This window comes from Psammomys obesus, unplaced genomic scaffold (assembly GCF_907164565.1).
Source record: "Psammomys obesus unplaced genomic scaffold, mPsaObe1.curated_primary_1811, whole genome shotgun sequence".
Lineage (NCBI taxonomy): Eukaryota > Metazoa > Chordata > Mammalia > Rodentia > Muridae > Psammomys > Psammomys obesus.
This window is the reverse complement of record NW_026595698.1, coordinates 44,959-61,171: the sequence shown is the minus strand read 5'-3', so window position 1 is coordinate 61,171 and position 16,213 is coordinate 44,959. Positions and strand designations below refer to the sequence as shown.

Genomic DNA, 16,213 nt, shown 5'->3' with positions numbered 1-16,213 from the left:
AGAAAGAAAGAAAGAAAGAAAGAAAGAAAGAAAGAAAGAAAGAAAGAAAGAAAGAAAGAAAGAAAGAAAGAAAGAAAGAAAGAAAGAGAGAGAGAGAAACCTCTATCTTTAACTGTCATACAACCTCCTTTTGGTTTGCTATAGCTTCTTTTTTTAAAAAGAATACTATTTATTTTATTTATCAGGATGTTCTGCCTGCATATGCATCTGCATACCAGAAGAGGGCATCGGATTCCATGGGACTAAAGTTACATTTGTTTTTGAGCTGCCATGTGGGTCCTGGGAATTGAACTCAGGACCTCTAGAAGAGCAGCCAGCGCTCTTAACTGCTGAGCCATCTCTCCAGCCCCTTGTGAGAGCTTTTAAGCCAAAACCTATTCCTTATTTGAATGTTGTATGGCTTCAGCTTCTGCTTTTTTTCCAAGGAGAGAGAGAAACAAAACAAAGCCATAAAAGAACCCTCCAGAAAAAGTCACAAAGAGAAAGTTCTTCCTCAGAGACTGAACCTGCTAGTCCAAACCCCAGAGATAGATCCCACAGCACCCAAGACCCCTCCATGCCTCAAACAATACCCTGGCCTGCTTTGCTGCATCCTAGACCCTCATTCTGTTCCAAGGCTCCTTAGCCCCATGGGTTCCCTTCTCCAGCTTGATCCTGAGCTGTACTTATACTTCCCACAGAGAATGGTGAATGGGAGATAGTACACCGGGCAGCCAAGGTCAATGTGGACCCCAGTGTCCCGATAGACAGCATCAACCACCAAGACATCACCTTCTACCTCATCATCCGCCGCAAGCCGCTCTTCTACATCATCAACATCTTGGTACCCTGCGTGCTCATCTCCTTCATGATCAACCTGGTCTTCTACCTGCCAGGCGACTGTGAGCCTCATGCCCCACACCCTGGCTTCCAAGGCCCCCTAGCACAGGTGTTCCAGTCCTGCCTCTTCTCTTCATGCTGAAGGGAGAAACGGCCATGGAAGGCCTGGGGTATAAGAATTCAGGCAGGAATGGCAGGCAGGCAGGCCTGGAATTGCATGTTGGGGTTCTACCAGGATGCCTGGGAGCTTTCTGAGTGTCGGGGGGTTGGGGTTGGGGAGTTAGCGTTGATCACTTCCCCGGTGCTATGCTTGAAATGTTTTGAGAAACAGGCAGGGAGTTTAGGCTGTTTGTCCAGCTCACTCAGCTAATAAGCTGTGGAGCCAGGATTTAAACCCAGGCATGGGATGCCACACGCTATGATGCTTGTCATGGGATCACCAACAGTGGTGGCAGAGCCCACCATGGGGGGGGGGCGCCCTTGTGGACTTGAAGTGTGAGCTCCCAACTCAGTCTGACTCGCCAGGTGGAGAGAAGACATCTGTGGCCATCTCAGTGCTCCTGGCCCAGTCTGTCTTCCTGTTGCTTATCTCCAAGAGGCTGCCTGCCACGTCTATGGCCATCCCCTTGGTAGGCAAGTGAGTATAGTCTCGCCCACTCCCAGCCCTGCCCATGCCTCTGCCCTCGGTTCCCTGCTCCAGGCGTGCTGTGTGCCCTCAGGTTCCTGCTCTTCGGCATGGTGCTGGTCACCATGGTTGTGGTGATCTGTGTGGTCGTACTCAACATCCACTTCCGGACACCCAGCACCCATGTGCTGTCTGAGGGAGTCAAGAAGGTGAGCCGCCAAGTCCTGGCCAGGAGAATCGGTGAGGGTGACGGCTGTGCTCTGACGCACCGGGGTGCAAAATGAAGACCCGGGTTCAATCCGCAGCTCTACTAAACTTTCGGAATAAGGGGCCAGCTAGATGGCTCAGTGGGTTGGCGCACTTGCCACCAAGCCTGACCGCCTGAGTTCGATCCCCAGGACCCAGGTGATAGAAGGGGAGGACCAATTCCTGCAGGATGTCCCCTACCTCCTGTGGCGTGTGCACGCCTGCACACGCGTATACCCACCTACATGTGCACATAAATAAGCGGAATTTAAGATTAGAAAGTGAGCTGGTGAGGACAGAGGGGACAGGGGGTTTGGGACGAGGCTATCTTTGCTGTGAGCCACTGCAGGCCAACAGGCTCTTCTCGAACAGGTCTTCTTCTGGACGATGGTTCTACAGCTCTGTAACGGCTTTTGTCTTACTTGCTTGAAGGGAGCGCTCCGCTGGCCTTTTATCTGAGACAGGGTCTGACTATATAACTCATAAAAAAGAGGGGAGCACGGGTATATAGCTAGTCGGGACAGTGCTTGCCTAGCGTGCACAAGGCCCAACACTAAATGGTAGGTTGCACAGGCCTACAATCCTAATGGGATGATCAGAAGTCCAAGGTCATGCTCAGCTACGTAGTGAGTTCTAGGCTATCCTGGGCTACATGAGGAGGAAGTGGAGGAGGAGGAGAAAAAGAAGGCTGGGGTGTGGCTCAGTGATAAAGTGTATGCTCAAACTCTTAATTTTCCTGCCTCGGTCCCCTGAATGCTGGGGTTCAAGGCATGGACCCCCATTCTTAGCTTTCTGTTTTTAAGATTTATTTTCAGTGACTGAGTTCTGCTCTCGCTGTGAGTGATGAGGGGCAGTTGAAAGCATCCTCCATGCCAGTCAGCGGGGGAGCTGGGAAACAGACAGTGGGGTCAGCCTGGGAGCTATATTGGCAACCAGGTCTTCAGAATATAAAAAGGTGACTCCACATAATGGTCTGTCTTGTGTCCTCTCGACCGCTAAAGTTCTTCCTGGAGACCCTGCCCAAGCTCCTGCACATGTCCCGCCCAGCAGAGGAAGACCTCGGCCCCGGGGCTCTCATCCGGAGGAGCAGCTCCCTAGGGTACATCTCCAAGGCAGAGGAGTATTTTTCACTTAAGTCCCGCAGTGACCTCATGTTTGAAAAGCAGTCAGAGCGGCACGGGCTGGCCCGGCGTCTCACCACAGCCCGTGAGTTCTGGTAGCCTTGGTGCTTCGCCTGTGTGTGGGTGGGCAGGGCGAGGCATCACTCCTGCCCCTGCCCTGGCCCATGTCCACAGGCAGGCCCCCAGCAAGTTCCGAGCAGGTCCAACAGGAACTTTTCAACGAGCTGAAGCCAGCTGTGGATGGGGCGAACTTCATCGTCAACCATATGAGGGACCAGAACAATTACAATGAGGTGAGTGACCTGGGCTCACCATGGAATCAGATGTCCAAGCAGTCCTACTGGTCGAGTGAGTTCTGTCTTCCCCTCATCTACACACGCCCACTTAGATGAAGAGATGCATGATAGGTGAGGGCCCCTTGGCGTATGTTTTCCCAGGAAGGCAGAATTCCCTCATGAAACCCCACAGCATCGCACTGGGCCAAGCTCAGGGGCACACATAGAAACCCAGCCCTACCTGACCAGGGCACATTCATTCAAAGTACTTCTTAAGAGTCTGTTCTTTCTGCTCGCGTACCCCAGACAGTATCAGATGTTTGCTATATTTATTTTGTTCTTATGTTGCTTTTGTGGTGCTAGGGATTGAACTAGGGCCTATCTGGATGCTAGGAAAGCACTGGGCCACTGAACAACACCCCCAGCCCAGCACCAGACCCTTCTAGGCTATCCTGGGATACACATGAGACCCTGACTCATGGAGAAGGAGGAGCCCTATTGGGTTCTCTACTCTTGGGCAACAGCTCTCCATTGTATCCTCCTGTTCACATGTGGCCAGAAGCAGCCCTGCAGGGCTTGGACCCCCACTAGGAGTAGTGGCAGCCTGTGCTGACCTCCCTCACCCCGTAGTGTCTTGACCCCACTTGTAGGAGAAGGACAACTGGAACCAGGTGGCCCGCACGGTGGACCGTCTCTGCCTGTTTGTGGTGACACCCGTCATGGTGGTGGGCACAGCCTGGATCTTCCTGCAGGGTGTCTACAATCAGCCACCGCCCCAGCCTTTCCCCGGGGACCCCTTCTCCTATGACGAGCGGGACAAGCGCTTCATCTAGAGCAGGCATGAGCGACAGCCAGGCAGACAGCAGTCTGAGAACAGCAATTAGTTCCTGCCCTTGAGCTTGGGCCTACCTTGTGCTGTGTGATTGGGCTGATGAGGTCACGGTAGGAAGAGGCCACCTCCCAGGAGCAATTCCTTTCTAAATAAAGGAGGGAGACACTTGAGATGGGCTGAGAGTGGACATGGTGGGAAGGAGGCCCAGGGATGTGATGAGAGACAAGGGCTCTTGCTCAGGGGCCAGTGAAGTTACGCTGGGACTGGCTTCCGGAGAAGAGCACTGTGAGGGGGGTCCTTCTGCCAGAGCTGCTTCTCTGCCTCACTCCTGTCCAGTCAGGTCAGAGTCTGAACCTCCTGTTTCCGTGCCTTCCTTCCTCCACCCTCCCCTCACACTCAGGATCCTTGTGCTTACCTGGGGCCCATGATGGTGAGCCTCCTCTCCATTCCCCAGGAGAAGGAGGTTTTCTGTGGTGCTGGACTGCCAAGATTGCCATCTGTCAGCCCCTGATCCCTTGGTCATTCTGTCTGGGTCCTTCTGAGAAGCTGGAGACTGGTGTGGGAGGATCATGCAGGGCCTCAGTTAAAGCCCCCGTCAGCATGAGTCACACCAGGACCCAGCCCCGCTAAGGTACCCCAACACCAAGTCCCTTTCTCCTTGTCCCCAGGCTCCCTAAACCAAGGCTGTCTTGCAATATTTAAGCATGATTGCAATAAAGAATTATCCGTTGTTTATCTGAAGTTCAAATTTAAATGTGCATCCAGTTTTCTTATTGACTACAGCTGTCAATCCTAAAGGAAGGGGCATTCAGACCTATCCCAGGTCCTGTCAGTAGCAGGGGCAAGGAGATGAGGCCCGAGTGTAGCCTGTCAGGCCCACCTCTAGGTTCACTCCTTGAGGCAGCCCCTGCACTGTGCACCTGGAAGTTCAGAGTAAGAAGTAGAAGGAGGTAGAAATGATGCTATGGTCCTTCAAAGAACAGCTTCTAAGATGGTGCTGCTCCTTCTGGGTGATGGTGGCACACGCCTTTAATCCCAGTATTTTGGAAGTGGAGGCAGATAGATCTCTGTAAGTTTGATATCAGCCTGGGCGCTCTCTCTCTCTCTCTCTCTCTCTCTCTCTCTCTCTCTCTCTCACACACACACACACACACACACACACACACACACACACACAGTGGCCTCTCCTGCTCTCCCACTGTCTTTGGCAAGCCAGCTACAGTGCTGAGGATCTATAGGAGGATCTACCCAGCAACAGCCACATGGGACCCACCGATGAGAACTGAGCTGCTTCCAGGTTCTGGACCCTCAGAAACTGTGTGGGGTAATAAATGTTTTTGGGAGCACAGAGTTTGTGGTACTTCGTTTTACTCACAGCAAGACCTTCAGGGACCCAGCACTGCTGTTGTAGACTTGGTTTAATCTCTCTTGTGATGCCCGGGTGGAACCCACAGGCCTGTGCACACGAGACGAGACAAGCATTCCCATCAGTTAGCTGCGCCCCAATCCTTAGCTTCAGTCTCTTGATCTGTACTATGCACACAGAAAACCCCACTCACAGGTTGTGGCTAACACTGAATTTGCTTGTTGGGGTAAAGGTGTTCTAGAAACTTAGGGACCACATTTGTGGGCTTGGGTTGTAGGACATGGATCAGAGGGGTTTGTGCTCAGGACCCCTGCATCCCAGCCTAGTACTGTGGCATAGAGGAGTCAAGAAGAGGGGCCAGCGGCCCAATTAGTCGCCTCCTTGTACAGATCTTCACAGCTCAAACTGCTTTCTCAGAGGGAAGTGCTGATGCCATTTGGTCCTGACGGCAGTGGGTAACGTTTTGAATCTTGAGATGTGACTGAGGAAGAGGAAAACCCATTCCAACCCAAAGCTGACCCTAGTTACATCCAGAGTGAACTGTCTGCAAACCAAAGGTGAAGGTCAGGAAAAGCAGCTTGCTCCGACACGCACCAGACAAGCAAGGAGTGTAGAACTCCCCAGTACCCCCCAGGCAGCCCTGCACACAAGCACTCAGAGAGAAGTCCCCCTCTGCTGCTTCTCCTGCTGCTCATTGGCACTGCTGGAGTCCTGCCACATGGTGACGCTGCTGGCAGTAAGTCCAACAACTTGTAAGGGTCCTCCTTGTCCCAGCTGAGGAGACTGTGGACTCTCCAGAAGTGACAACCCCCCAACAGTGTCTTTTACACAGCTCATCAGCACCCAAAGGTGCTGCTAGAACCAGTCCTGTATGGCTGACTTGGAGCCCTGTCTCCTTTTGGCCCAGGATGTCACATTCATAAGCAGCTTCCCAATAGGGTAACCCTGTACTCCTTGGTCCAGTAGAGCTGTCCATCTTCTCTGTGGGTAGTTAGGAGTGGATTAGGCTTCAAGGATAAAATGCAATGATGCATAGCCACAGCTTAAGTGAGGAGGTGTCCTTTTCCTCACAGAGTAAGATTTTAGAGGTAGTGACGGTTACAGTGGTTCAGTTAAAAAAAAAAAAAAAAGCAACTAGAGACCCAAATTCTTGGCTTTCCACTTAGAGTGACTCCCATATCTCACTGGCCTTGTTACTCATGTTTGCTGCCTCAGGTTGGGGTCTAGCTGCCACAGTTCCATACTTTTAACGTTCTGACAAGAAAGGGGCCTGCCATTTATTACTCCTTTCATCGTGAAGCAAAGCTTTCCCAGAAGTTCAGTTGGTGGAGCAACTGTGTAGTGTTCACAAAGCCCTGAGTCTGGTCTCCAGCACCATGTAAAATCCCGCCTGGCCATCGCAGCAGTTGGGAGGAAGGGTAGAGGCATGAGACTCAGCAGCAACTTGTGTTCCCTAGCTTCACAACTGGCTCTAGGCTAGCCTGGGCTACTCAAGCCTGTGTCTCCAAGAAATGAATATATTAATTAATTACGAAGAGCAGGCTTTGAAAACATGGAGCTAGGGCCAAGTGAGAGAGCCCAGTGAGCGAGAGGCTTTTGCTGTGAAAGCCTGCCGACCCAAATTTGATTCCCCCAAACCCACGTAGAAGTAGAAGGTTGCTGGTCGGGCCAGGTGTGGTAGCTCCTTTTAATCCCAGCACTTGGGATGCAGAAGCAGGAGGATCTTTGAGTTTGAGGCCAGCCTGGTCTACAGAGTGGTCTACCAGGACAGCCAGGGCTACACAGAGAAAACCTGTCTTGAACTCCATCCCCCCCAAAAAAAACCTGTTGTTCTCTCTCTCTCTCTCTCTCTCTCTCTCTCTCTCTCTCTCTCTCTCTCACACACACACACACACACACACACACACCATGGCATGTGCACAACCCTCATACACGTACTCACACGATGATACTATAAACTTGTTATGACAAATGGTTTCTCTGTGTAACAACCCTGGCTGTTTTGGTAGACCAGGCTAGCCTCAAACTCACAAGATCCACCTCCCTCTGCCTCCCAAGTGCTGGGATTAAAGGTGTGGGCCACCATTCCCAGCTAATAACATAAACTTTAAAAAAAATCTCCCAATGAACCCTTGAAGCACCTTGTCTGAGTTGGGATTTCTGTTGTTGTGCTCAAACACCATGACCAAAAGCAGCTTGGGGAAGAAAGGGCTTGTTTCAGCCTACAGTTGCAGTCCATCCACCAAAGAGGGAAATCAGGCCTGGAGGAAATCAGGCAGGAACCTGGAGGCAGGAACTGAAGCAGAGGCCAGGGAGGAGTGCTTCTTACAGGATTAATTGTTCAGAGTTTGCTCAGCTTGCTTCCTTATACAATTCAGAATCCCCTACTCAGGGGTGGCTTTGCCCTCCCTGAGCTGGGCTCACTCACAGCAATAATTAATCAAGAAAATGCGCTACAGACTTGCCTACAGGCAATCTGGGTGGAGGCATTTTCTCAACTGAGGCTCCTCTTCCCAGATAATGCTCGCTTGTGTCAAGTTGACAATAAAGAAACAAGCAAACAACAACTGCTAACCAGGCTCTTCCTGAATCAATGTAGTCACATAAGGATTCGACCAATGAGAAGTGAGACGTATCTGTAAGTTCAGAAGCTGTGGACTGAGCCAGCCACAGAGTGGTGAAAATTTGTGCCTGACTGTATACAGACTGACATTTTATTATTCTTTGATTGATAAAGCGTGACACCGTGTGTACAGCATTGACATTGCACTATGAAACGACCCCCCGTGGGTGCTGAGGAGGGGTCACCAGTTAGCTTCTCTGGCCTTTATAACAGGTGGTGGCAAGAGAGAAGCATCTGGAACAAAGAGAGACCCCCACATGCTTTTCCCTCTTCACACTGGGCTCTCCCAGGAGACTCCACCCTCCTAAGTGACTCGCCCTGCAGAGAATGACAAGCCAGTGCTCTCAGACCTCTCTCCCAGAGCACAGAGGGGAGGGGGGACAAGCAGAAGTTACAGTCTTCGCATGTCGCATGTGGGGGGGGGCATCACAGTACATGCCGGGAGGGGGAAGGAGAGGGTGGGTGGGGCTGGAAGAACAGCAGCTAGCCACTGCCCACATCACTTCCTGACTCAGAAAGACCATTGCTAATGTGGGAATTAAGAGCCAGAGACACAGCCGGGCATGGTGGCACATGCCTTTGATCCCAGCACAAGGGAGGCAGAGGCAGCCTGGCCTCTTTGAGTTCAGGGGCAGCCTAGTCTACAAAGTGAGTCCAGGACAGCCAGGGCTATTACACAGGAAAACCCTCTCTTGAAAAACCAAGAAATGAAAAAAAAAAAAAAAAAAGCCATTGACACTGACTTGCAGAAAGGAGGGGAGTGTATGAGTGTATTTGGAGAACACCAGAGAATGAATGGGAGGCCTGGAGGCTTTTGAGGTAGGAAGGAACCTCTGGCTTCGAAGCTACCAGGGACAGGGTTCTCCCAGGTGCTTAGTGAAGCCTTGCAGAAAAACAGGAGCTTTTGGAGGAAGCAGAGGCCTAGAGCAGATCTGACACCAAGGACAAGCCATCCACAAAATAAGTGAGTAAAAGAGGGGTCAATGCTAGAAATGCCGGAAGAAGGAGGTCACCATGGCTTCCTGCCCCCACCCACAGAGTCCTGGTGGGACATGAAGGACTTGAGGCGCTTCCGGGGCCTGGATTCTGAGCCTGACTTCCTGTTCCTAAAACACACTGCAATGCCACAGACACCTGCTGGGGCTGGGGATATAGTCTCCTAGGCATTCAGAGGTGTCCAGTGCCCTCCCTTGCCTGGGTAGCACTCAGAGGCCGCATACTGGTACACGCTGACCAGACTGCTTGGCATAGCTGGCCACATGACAGGTGGCCCAAATATGGACACAGCCAGCAGCAAGTCCCTGCTCCCAGATCAGTCTCAACCCTACCCTTTGATGGTAACAAGCCTAGATGTTGACGGGGCTCATCCCTGAACCCTTCCTTCCCCTGTGGCTTCCCTCCTCTAGCTCTGGAGGACACATCCTCAAGTCTGGCCTGTCTGTCTCAGAGGACCATGAGTCCTCCTAAGCAACACATCCCTGGGTCTCCCCAGCCTTGCACAGGACCTGACATTATCTGTCCGGTAATTTTATGAACTGCAGCCCCTACTGACAAGCCACTGTTCATAGCTGGCTAGCCCTCCTAAAGCTTACTAGGTCTGTGTCCCCTGTCTCAGGGTATGGGAGAAGCTGCCATGGTCCCCTGACAGTCAATGCCAATGTCTTCCCATACACATGCAGCCTTCTTCAACCTGTGGCCTATGAGTCACATGCCTCCCAAGATGTAGCCCTACCTACTTGTAAATGAAAACAGGATATGACACGGCCAACAGTTAGACACCTGTAGGTGCTCCGTTCCTGTGTCTTGTTCCCCTGGAATGACCACAGAGGCACCAGGCTGCTGGGAAAAGGGTGGCATACTCAGGCAAAGTCACGGAGAGCCTCAGCTGTGAACCACACCTGCCCAACGCCTCCACACCTCCCTGAGACAGAATGAGGGTGCCTGACCAGTTACTACCTGCCTCCTCAGCACCACCTCTGTGCCCACACCCATCTGTCCTCCGCCATGTGCTGAGTCTCCTAGCTTGAAACTTAGATTGAAGGGCTGAAGTGACCAAGTCTGAGGGTGGGCTGTCTCTCTTGAGACAGGTTTGAGAGGGTCCTGTCTCTGATGAAGACTGTTCCATCCTTCTTTCCCTGGCTGGCCCAGGTAATCTGAGCCCAGCATTGTGCACATCCTGGGAACAGCTGACAGTGCTGTGGTCAGACAGCTGGTGGGGCCAGCTAGAGCTGGCAGGGATAGCTGGGAAGGGAATGTAGGCTGACACATGACACCCCAGCCCACCCGCCTTCACCCTCCCCCCAGACCTGCAAATCTACTGTCCCACCCATCACTGGGCAGAACTGAGACACCATGCATGGGGGCCAGGGACCTCAGCTCCTCCTGCCGCTGCTGGCTATCTGCCTGGGTGAGACACTAGGGATTTGAGATCTAGGGTTGGGGGTGTGGAAGGAACAGATCAGGAGTGCAAGCCACAGTGGATGGAGGGTCTGGGGGCTATCTGTGCTCTCCCTAGCCCCAGCCCACCCCCTGAGTCTCTACCTTGTCCCTCTATGCCTCCCACTCCTCTGGAATGAGTCTCCCTGTCTGTTTTAGGGGCCCAGAGCCGCAACCAGGAGGAGCGCCTGCTTGCTGACCTGATGCAGAACTACGATCCCCATCTGCGGCCGGCCGAGAGAGACTCAGATGTGGTCAACGTCAGCCTGAAGCTTACCCTGACCAACCTTATCTCCCTGGTGAGCTGCAGGAACGAGGAATGATGGGTGGATGGAATCCACCTAGACTTGCTGGGTGGATGGAATCTAACTCTAGCACTCAGAACAGAGAGGGTCCTACAGTGGGGAGGCCAGGGCTGGTGAAATCTCCATGGATGAGGTGGGAGGCTGAGAGCCTCCTGGTTCCATCAGTGTCTGGTGGAAACATGGCTACCTCCAGACGGAAGGTATGGGAAGTTTTGCCTCTTTTCTGTACCCCAGAATGAACGGGAGGAGGCCCTCACGACAAATGTCTGGATAGAAATGGTAAGACACCACCTGCTGTATCTTTCAGCTTATTGCGATTGCCCCCCCACTCCCTTCCGACCCCCAACCTCTTGGGCCCTCTCTGCTGGCCTGCCATTCCCCAGCCCTGTGTAGCCCAGACCTGAGGCCCAGCAACTGCGTCTTCATCCACAGCAGTGGTGTGACTACCGCTTGCGCTGGGACCCGGAAGTCTATGAAGGCCTATGGATACTGAGGGTGCCCTCCACCATGGTCTGGCGGCCAGACATTGTACTGGAGAACAAGTGAGGAGGGGGCTTGGGCAGGAGATGAAGGATACCAGGGTCCAGCAGGATGAGGAAAGTGAAAGAGAGAGAACAAGGAGGAGAGCAGAGGGCTGTAGGGTGCCAGGCTGAGGGTGAGACCCCAAGCATGAACACTGGCCCAGGGCCACTGGGCTTGACTCTAGTCCTGGCTTCCTGTAACGTGTTAGCCATCTGGGTGGGCTTTTCCCATGCCTGTAACCTGGGGTCAATTTTAACAGCTAGAGGAATGATTAGAGGTCATCAGGTGAGACACAAAAAATGGCTGATTCAGGGTCAGGCACTCCACAAGAGCTTAATAGTGCATGCGGCCATTGTTGTAGTTAATACATGGAAAGAGCAGCAGAGATTGCCAGGTGGTTGTGGGGGCCCTGTCTCCCCCAGACTTCTGTACTTATCTTGGGTCCAGAGCAGAGATGACCTGGAGGTTGCTGGGATGGCGAATGGGTGATGCTAGATGCTGGTCCATCAGGATTGTGGCAGGAAGGGGCACTGGTGCCCTCAGGTCCCATCCACGAGAAGCAGAGAGCTAGCCAGGGGCTGTGGGATCTCTGCCCCAACTCTGTACTCTGGCCTATGCACACAGTGTGGACGGTGTCTTCGAGGTGGCCCTCTACTGCAACGTGCTCGTGTCCCCTGATGGCTGCATCTACTGGCTGCCGCCTGCCATCTTTCGTTCCTCCTGCTCCGTCTCTGTCACCTACTTCCCCTTCGATTGGCAGAACTGCTCTCTCGTCTTCCAGTGAGATTGTTGATGGAGTCGGGGAGCTCCGGGAGGGAAGCTCTAGCTGCTCCAGAGGGAAGGGGCTGGGTAGAGGTGGGGGGGACCCACACTGGAATCACCTGAAGGCTGGGGAGTCTGGCTCCATCACCTGCACCTGTTGGACAGTGACACCTGATGTCCTGCTCACCCATCCCTCTTCATTGCTCCAGCTTCCTGCCTGAATCCTAAGGGGAGATGTTAATGTCTAGAGTGGGTGGGTAATAGCACACATGCATTCCTGCTTACACCTGGAACCATCAGCAGGCAGGCTGTGGGAAAAGAGAAGCCTGGCCAAAGCCAGCATGTGACCTGAGCCACACCGTCAGGACCCCAAGTGTCCTCTTCTGATAGGCTTGTATTTCTACCCTGTGGTCTTTGGTGGCACTAGGAGAGAAACCTTTAGGCAGTAGCACTGAGCCCCAAAGAGCCTGTGTCCCTCTGGCCCTGCATGCTACCTCCAAGGCTTGATGGAGAACTCAAAGCATGACACTGCATATGTCAAAGCCCAACGCCCACAGCTGCCTCAGACAGACACCACTGTGTACATGACCTCACCAACAGGTCTCCCTCTTTTCGCTTTACCCTCTTTCCAATCCTGAGACTTCACACAGGTCCCAGACTTACAGCACCAGTGAGATCAACTTGCAGCTGAGCCAGGAAAATGGGAAAGCCATTGAGTGGATCTTCATTGACCCCGAGGCTTTTACAGGTAACCCCAGCTAGGAGCCCCTGCCAGATCGAGGCCATGTCCTCCCATATCCTTTGAGATGAAAACCACAGTGCATCATAGGATATGGTTTTCAAAAGAGCCCAACAGAAATACAGGCATGGTGTGATTACACATATTTGATCCCAGCCTTCTAGAGAATTGAAAGTTTGGGGTTAGCCTGGGCTACACAGCAAGACTGTCTTTAAAAAGAAAGGCAGAAGGGCTGGGAATATGGCCCCATGGGGTAAAGCACTTACTGTACATATATGAAGACCAGAACTCAGATCCCCAGAACGCACATAAGTGCTGGTTAGAAGTGGTAGCTAGCCTACCTGTAACCGTAACCCCAGCACAAAGCAGGCAGAAACAAGAAATTCCCAGAGCAAGGCTCTAAGTTCAAGTGACAGACCCTGCCTCAGTATAAAAGGTCAAGAGTGACCGAGGAAGACACTTGGCATCAATTTCTGGCTTCCGTGTCTATACATATACAAACACACACATGAATCCACATACATACATGCAGCTCCACACATGTCAGTAAATACATACATGTGTACACAAGCATGTACACACACACACACACACACACACACACACACACACACACACACACGGATCCAGAGAAGTTCTGACTTTTCCTACAATACTCTGTCTAATTTTGGGAGGGGGATCAATATTCCATCTTCCATCCCACTTGTGACCCAGTACACTGGAGCTTAATAAAGTGCATGCTGCCCCTGTGACTTGGTTATTCAGGTCGTACATTTACCCAGGTCGCATCCCCTGTGCTCACCACAGAGAATGGAGAATGGGCCATCCGGCATCGACCAGCCAAAATGCTACTGGACTCTGTGGCACCGGCCGAGGAGGCAGGCCACCGAAAGGTGGTGTTTTACCTGCTCATCCAGCGCAGACCCCTCTTCTATGTCATCAACATCATCGCCCCCTGTGTGCTCATTTCCTCTGTCGCCATCCTCCTCTACTTTCTTCCTGCCAAGGGTACCTGGGCCCGTGGGAGGGGGCAGCACAGAGGCCCATGGGGAGGCCCTGCTTGTGGCACAGGGTGGCACCGCAATCCTAGGACAAGGGCAGTGGGCTTCCTGTAGAGTAAGGGGGTTCCTTGGGGTGTGTGTGTGGGGGGGGAGGGAGAGACCTGTTCTGAGGGCATCTTGGTCACGGGCAGCGGGCGGCCAGAAATGCACAGTGGCCATCAACGTGCTCTTGGCCCAGACTGTCTTCCTTTTCCTCGTGGCCAAGAAGGTGCCTGAGACCTCCCAGGCAGTGCCGCTCATCAGCAAGTAAGGCTAGTCCTCACACTGGCTTCCCACCCCTCACCAACTGTCCTTGGGGTTTGGGGTGGGGTTGGGGGTGGGGGCGGGGGTGGGGTGGAGCCCATGGCCTTGCTAAGCAAGTGTTTTACCAGCGGGCTATCCTCGATACACTCCTTCCCTTCCTGGGGCTTTTGATGTGACCTTCCACAAGGGAACCCAAGGGAAGCAGAATGGCAGCACCCGGGTCTGGGGTGCTTAAGGGACATTTAGCCTCCTGCTTGCCTGACCCTGGACAGGTACCTGACCTTCCTCATGGTGGTGACAATCCTCATCGTGGTGAACTCTGTGGTCGTGCTCAACGTGTCCTTGCGGTCCCCCCACACACACTCCATGGCCCGGGGGGTCCGCAAGGCAAGACACTTTCCTGCCCACTTGGGCATCCATCTGTCCTTCCCAACCACGTGTGACTCCCTCCACCTCTTTGTACCCATTCGGCAAATTCAGCCACAAATCTATGCCATCTTCAGGCCTAAAGTTGGTGAACAATAACATCAGTGCCCAGGGACATTAATATTACGTGTACTAACTTACTTACTCTTTATAAAGCCCCTTAAATGGCCGCTGGTGTATCGTCTCCACATTAACAGAGAAGGAAACAGGCTCAAAGAGGTTAATCAGCTTACCCGATATTACCCAGTTCCCGGAAGGCAGAGGAGAGAGGATTCTGTCCCGCTGTCTGTGTTCTGCAGTCCACCTGCAGCAGGCAGCTGAGAATTGTGTTACAAAATTCTTGAGGTATATCCCAGGTAGCTCAGACTATTCTAGGAGGGAGCAGAGGGTAAGAGTTTGTTTTAGATAAGTGCTCTGGTGGTTCTGAAGGTCACAAAAGCTTGAAGCCCAGGTTCTGTGTCCAGGAAAACATAGTCAAGCGGTACCAGGACCCAACTACTGCCTCTAAGGCACTGCCTTCACGCCCATTCCCAAGCTTGGCCTGGCTGCCCAAGCAAGCCCTACCAGAGCAACCCGTCTACAGGTGTTCCTGAGGCTCCTGCCCCAGCTGTTACGGATGCATATGCGTCCTCTGGCCCCTGCTGCTGTCCAGGATGCCCGGTTGCAGCGGTTCCAGAATGGCTCCTCCTCCTGGCCCATCATGCCTCAGGAGGAAGGGGGCCTCTGTCTGCCTCACAGTGAACTCCTCTTTAGGCAGAGGCAGCGCAATGGATTGGTGCAGGCAGTACTGGAGAAGCTAGGTGAGGCCCAAGGGGCACCACTGGGACAATCCTGACCAGTGAATGCAGCTGGAGCTGGGCACAGTGTTCCAGTTGGAGAGAGGGGTGGGTGGGCTCTCTGGGGAGAAGCCACATCACTGCTCTCTTCCATTGACTCTATTTCCCCACCAGAGAATGGTCCAGAAATGAGGCAGAGCCAGGAGTTCTGTGGCAGCCTGAAGCAAGCTTCCCCAGCCATCCAAGCCTGTGTGGATGCCTGTAACCTCATGGCCCGAGCCAGACACCAGCAGAGTCGCTTTGATAGCGTAAGTAGGGCAGGGCGGGCAAGTACCCCAAGTGTAATGTGGGGATAGGATGAATGGGGTGTTCAGCTTAGGCTCAGGGACGGAAAAAAGCAGAGCTGTCAAGTGGGAGGAGGAGGAGGGACCACCAGGCCAGGGACCATGAAAGAAGACCAGTTAGAACCTAGACAGAGGTGAGAAGACTGAAGGACAGAGAATGGAGGCCAGCTGGGGACCTAACAGTGATAGCGAGAGCCAGGTGTGGCCCTGGTCACACCCCTGCTGCACACGATCTATTGTTGCCCTTAGGGGAATGAGGAGTGGTTCCTGGTGGGCCGTGTGCTAGACCGAGTCTGTTTCCTAGCCATGCTCTCCCTCTTCATCTGCGGCACCGCTGGCATCTTTCTCATGGCCCACTACAATCGGGTACCTGACCTGCCATTCCCTGGGGACCCCCGCCCTTACCTGCCTTTGCCAGGATGAGCCAACAGATTACTCCTGGGTTCCGGAGTCAACTATGTGGGTCGTGCTGCTTATGGAGATGTATTCTGTGTTGACCCTGCGTGTGCTTCTTGCGAAGTGCCCAAACATTCCTGGGAGAAGATAGAGAAATAAAGACACAGAGAGGGAGTTCTGGAATGGTTGGTGATAGGTGTGGTCATTCACAACTTTGGGACATCCATGTGGCAATGGCTGGCTCCTACTGGCACCAGTCTTCCTGCATTCCTCCCACTTCAGCAGAGCATTGCTGA

General features: G+C 53.0%; 2 protein-coding genes across 4 annotated transcripts in view; both read left to right on the top strand.

The window, feature by feature from the left end:
* The window catches only part of Chrnd (cholinergic receptor nicotinic delta subunit), a 7,511-nt gene extending 3,592 nt beyond the window's left edge, over positions 1-3,919 (top strand). For all 3 annotated transcript variants that reach the window (XM_055619366.1, XM_055619365.1, XM_055619364.1), the window contains 6 exons: positions 681-881; positions 1,345-1,456; positions 1,539-1,653; positions 2,692-2,896; positions 2,986-3,104; positions 3,737-3,919. In XM_055619366.1, the coding sequence (XP_055475341.1) occupies positions 681-881; positions 1,345-1,456; positions 1,539-1,653; positions 2,692-2,896; positions 2,986-3,104; positions 3,737-3,919 (935 nt within the window). The remainder of the gene's footprint in view (positions 1-680; positions 882-1,344; positions 1,457-1,538; positions 1,654-2,691; positions 2,897-2,985; positions 3,105-3,736) is intronic.
* Positions 3,920-10,259: 6,340 nt separating this feature from the next.
* On the top strand, positions 10,260-15,944 carry Chrng (cholinergic receptor nicotinic gamma subunit). The gene is made up of 12 exons (XM_055619367.1): positions 10,260-10,314; positions 10,503-10,642; positions 10,883-10,927; positions 11,081-11,190; positions 11,795-11,950; positions 12,583-12,680; positions 13,479-13,679; positions 13,864-13,978; positions 14,248-14,362; positions 14,985-15,201; positions 15,352-15,485; positions 15,771-15,944. The coding sequence occupies exons 1-12, from the start codon at positions 10,260-10,262 to the stop codon at positions 15,942-15,944; spliced, it is 1,560 nt and encodes a 519-aa protein (XP_055475342.1).
* The last annotated feature ends 269 nt before the right edge of the window (positions 15,945-16,213 follow it).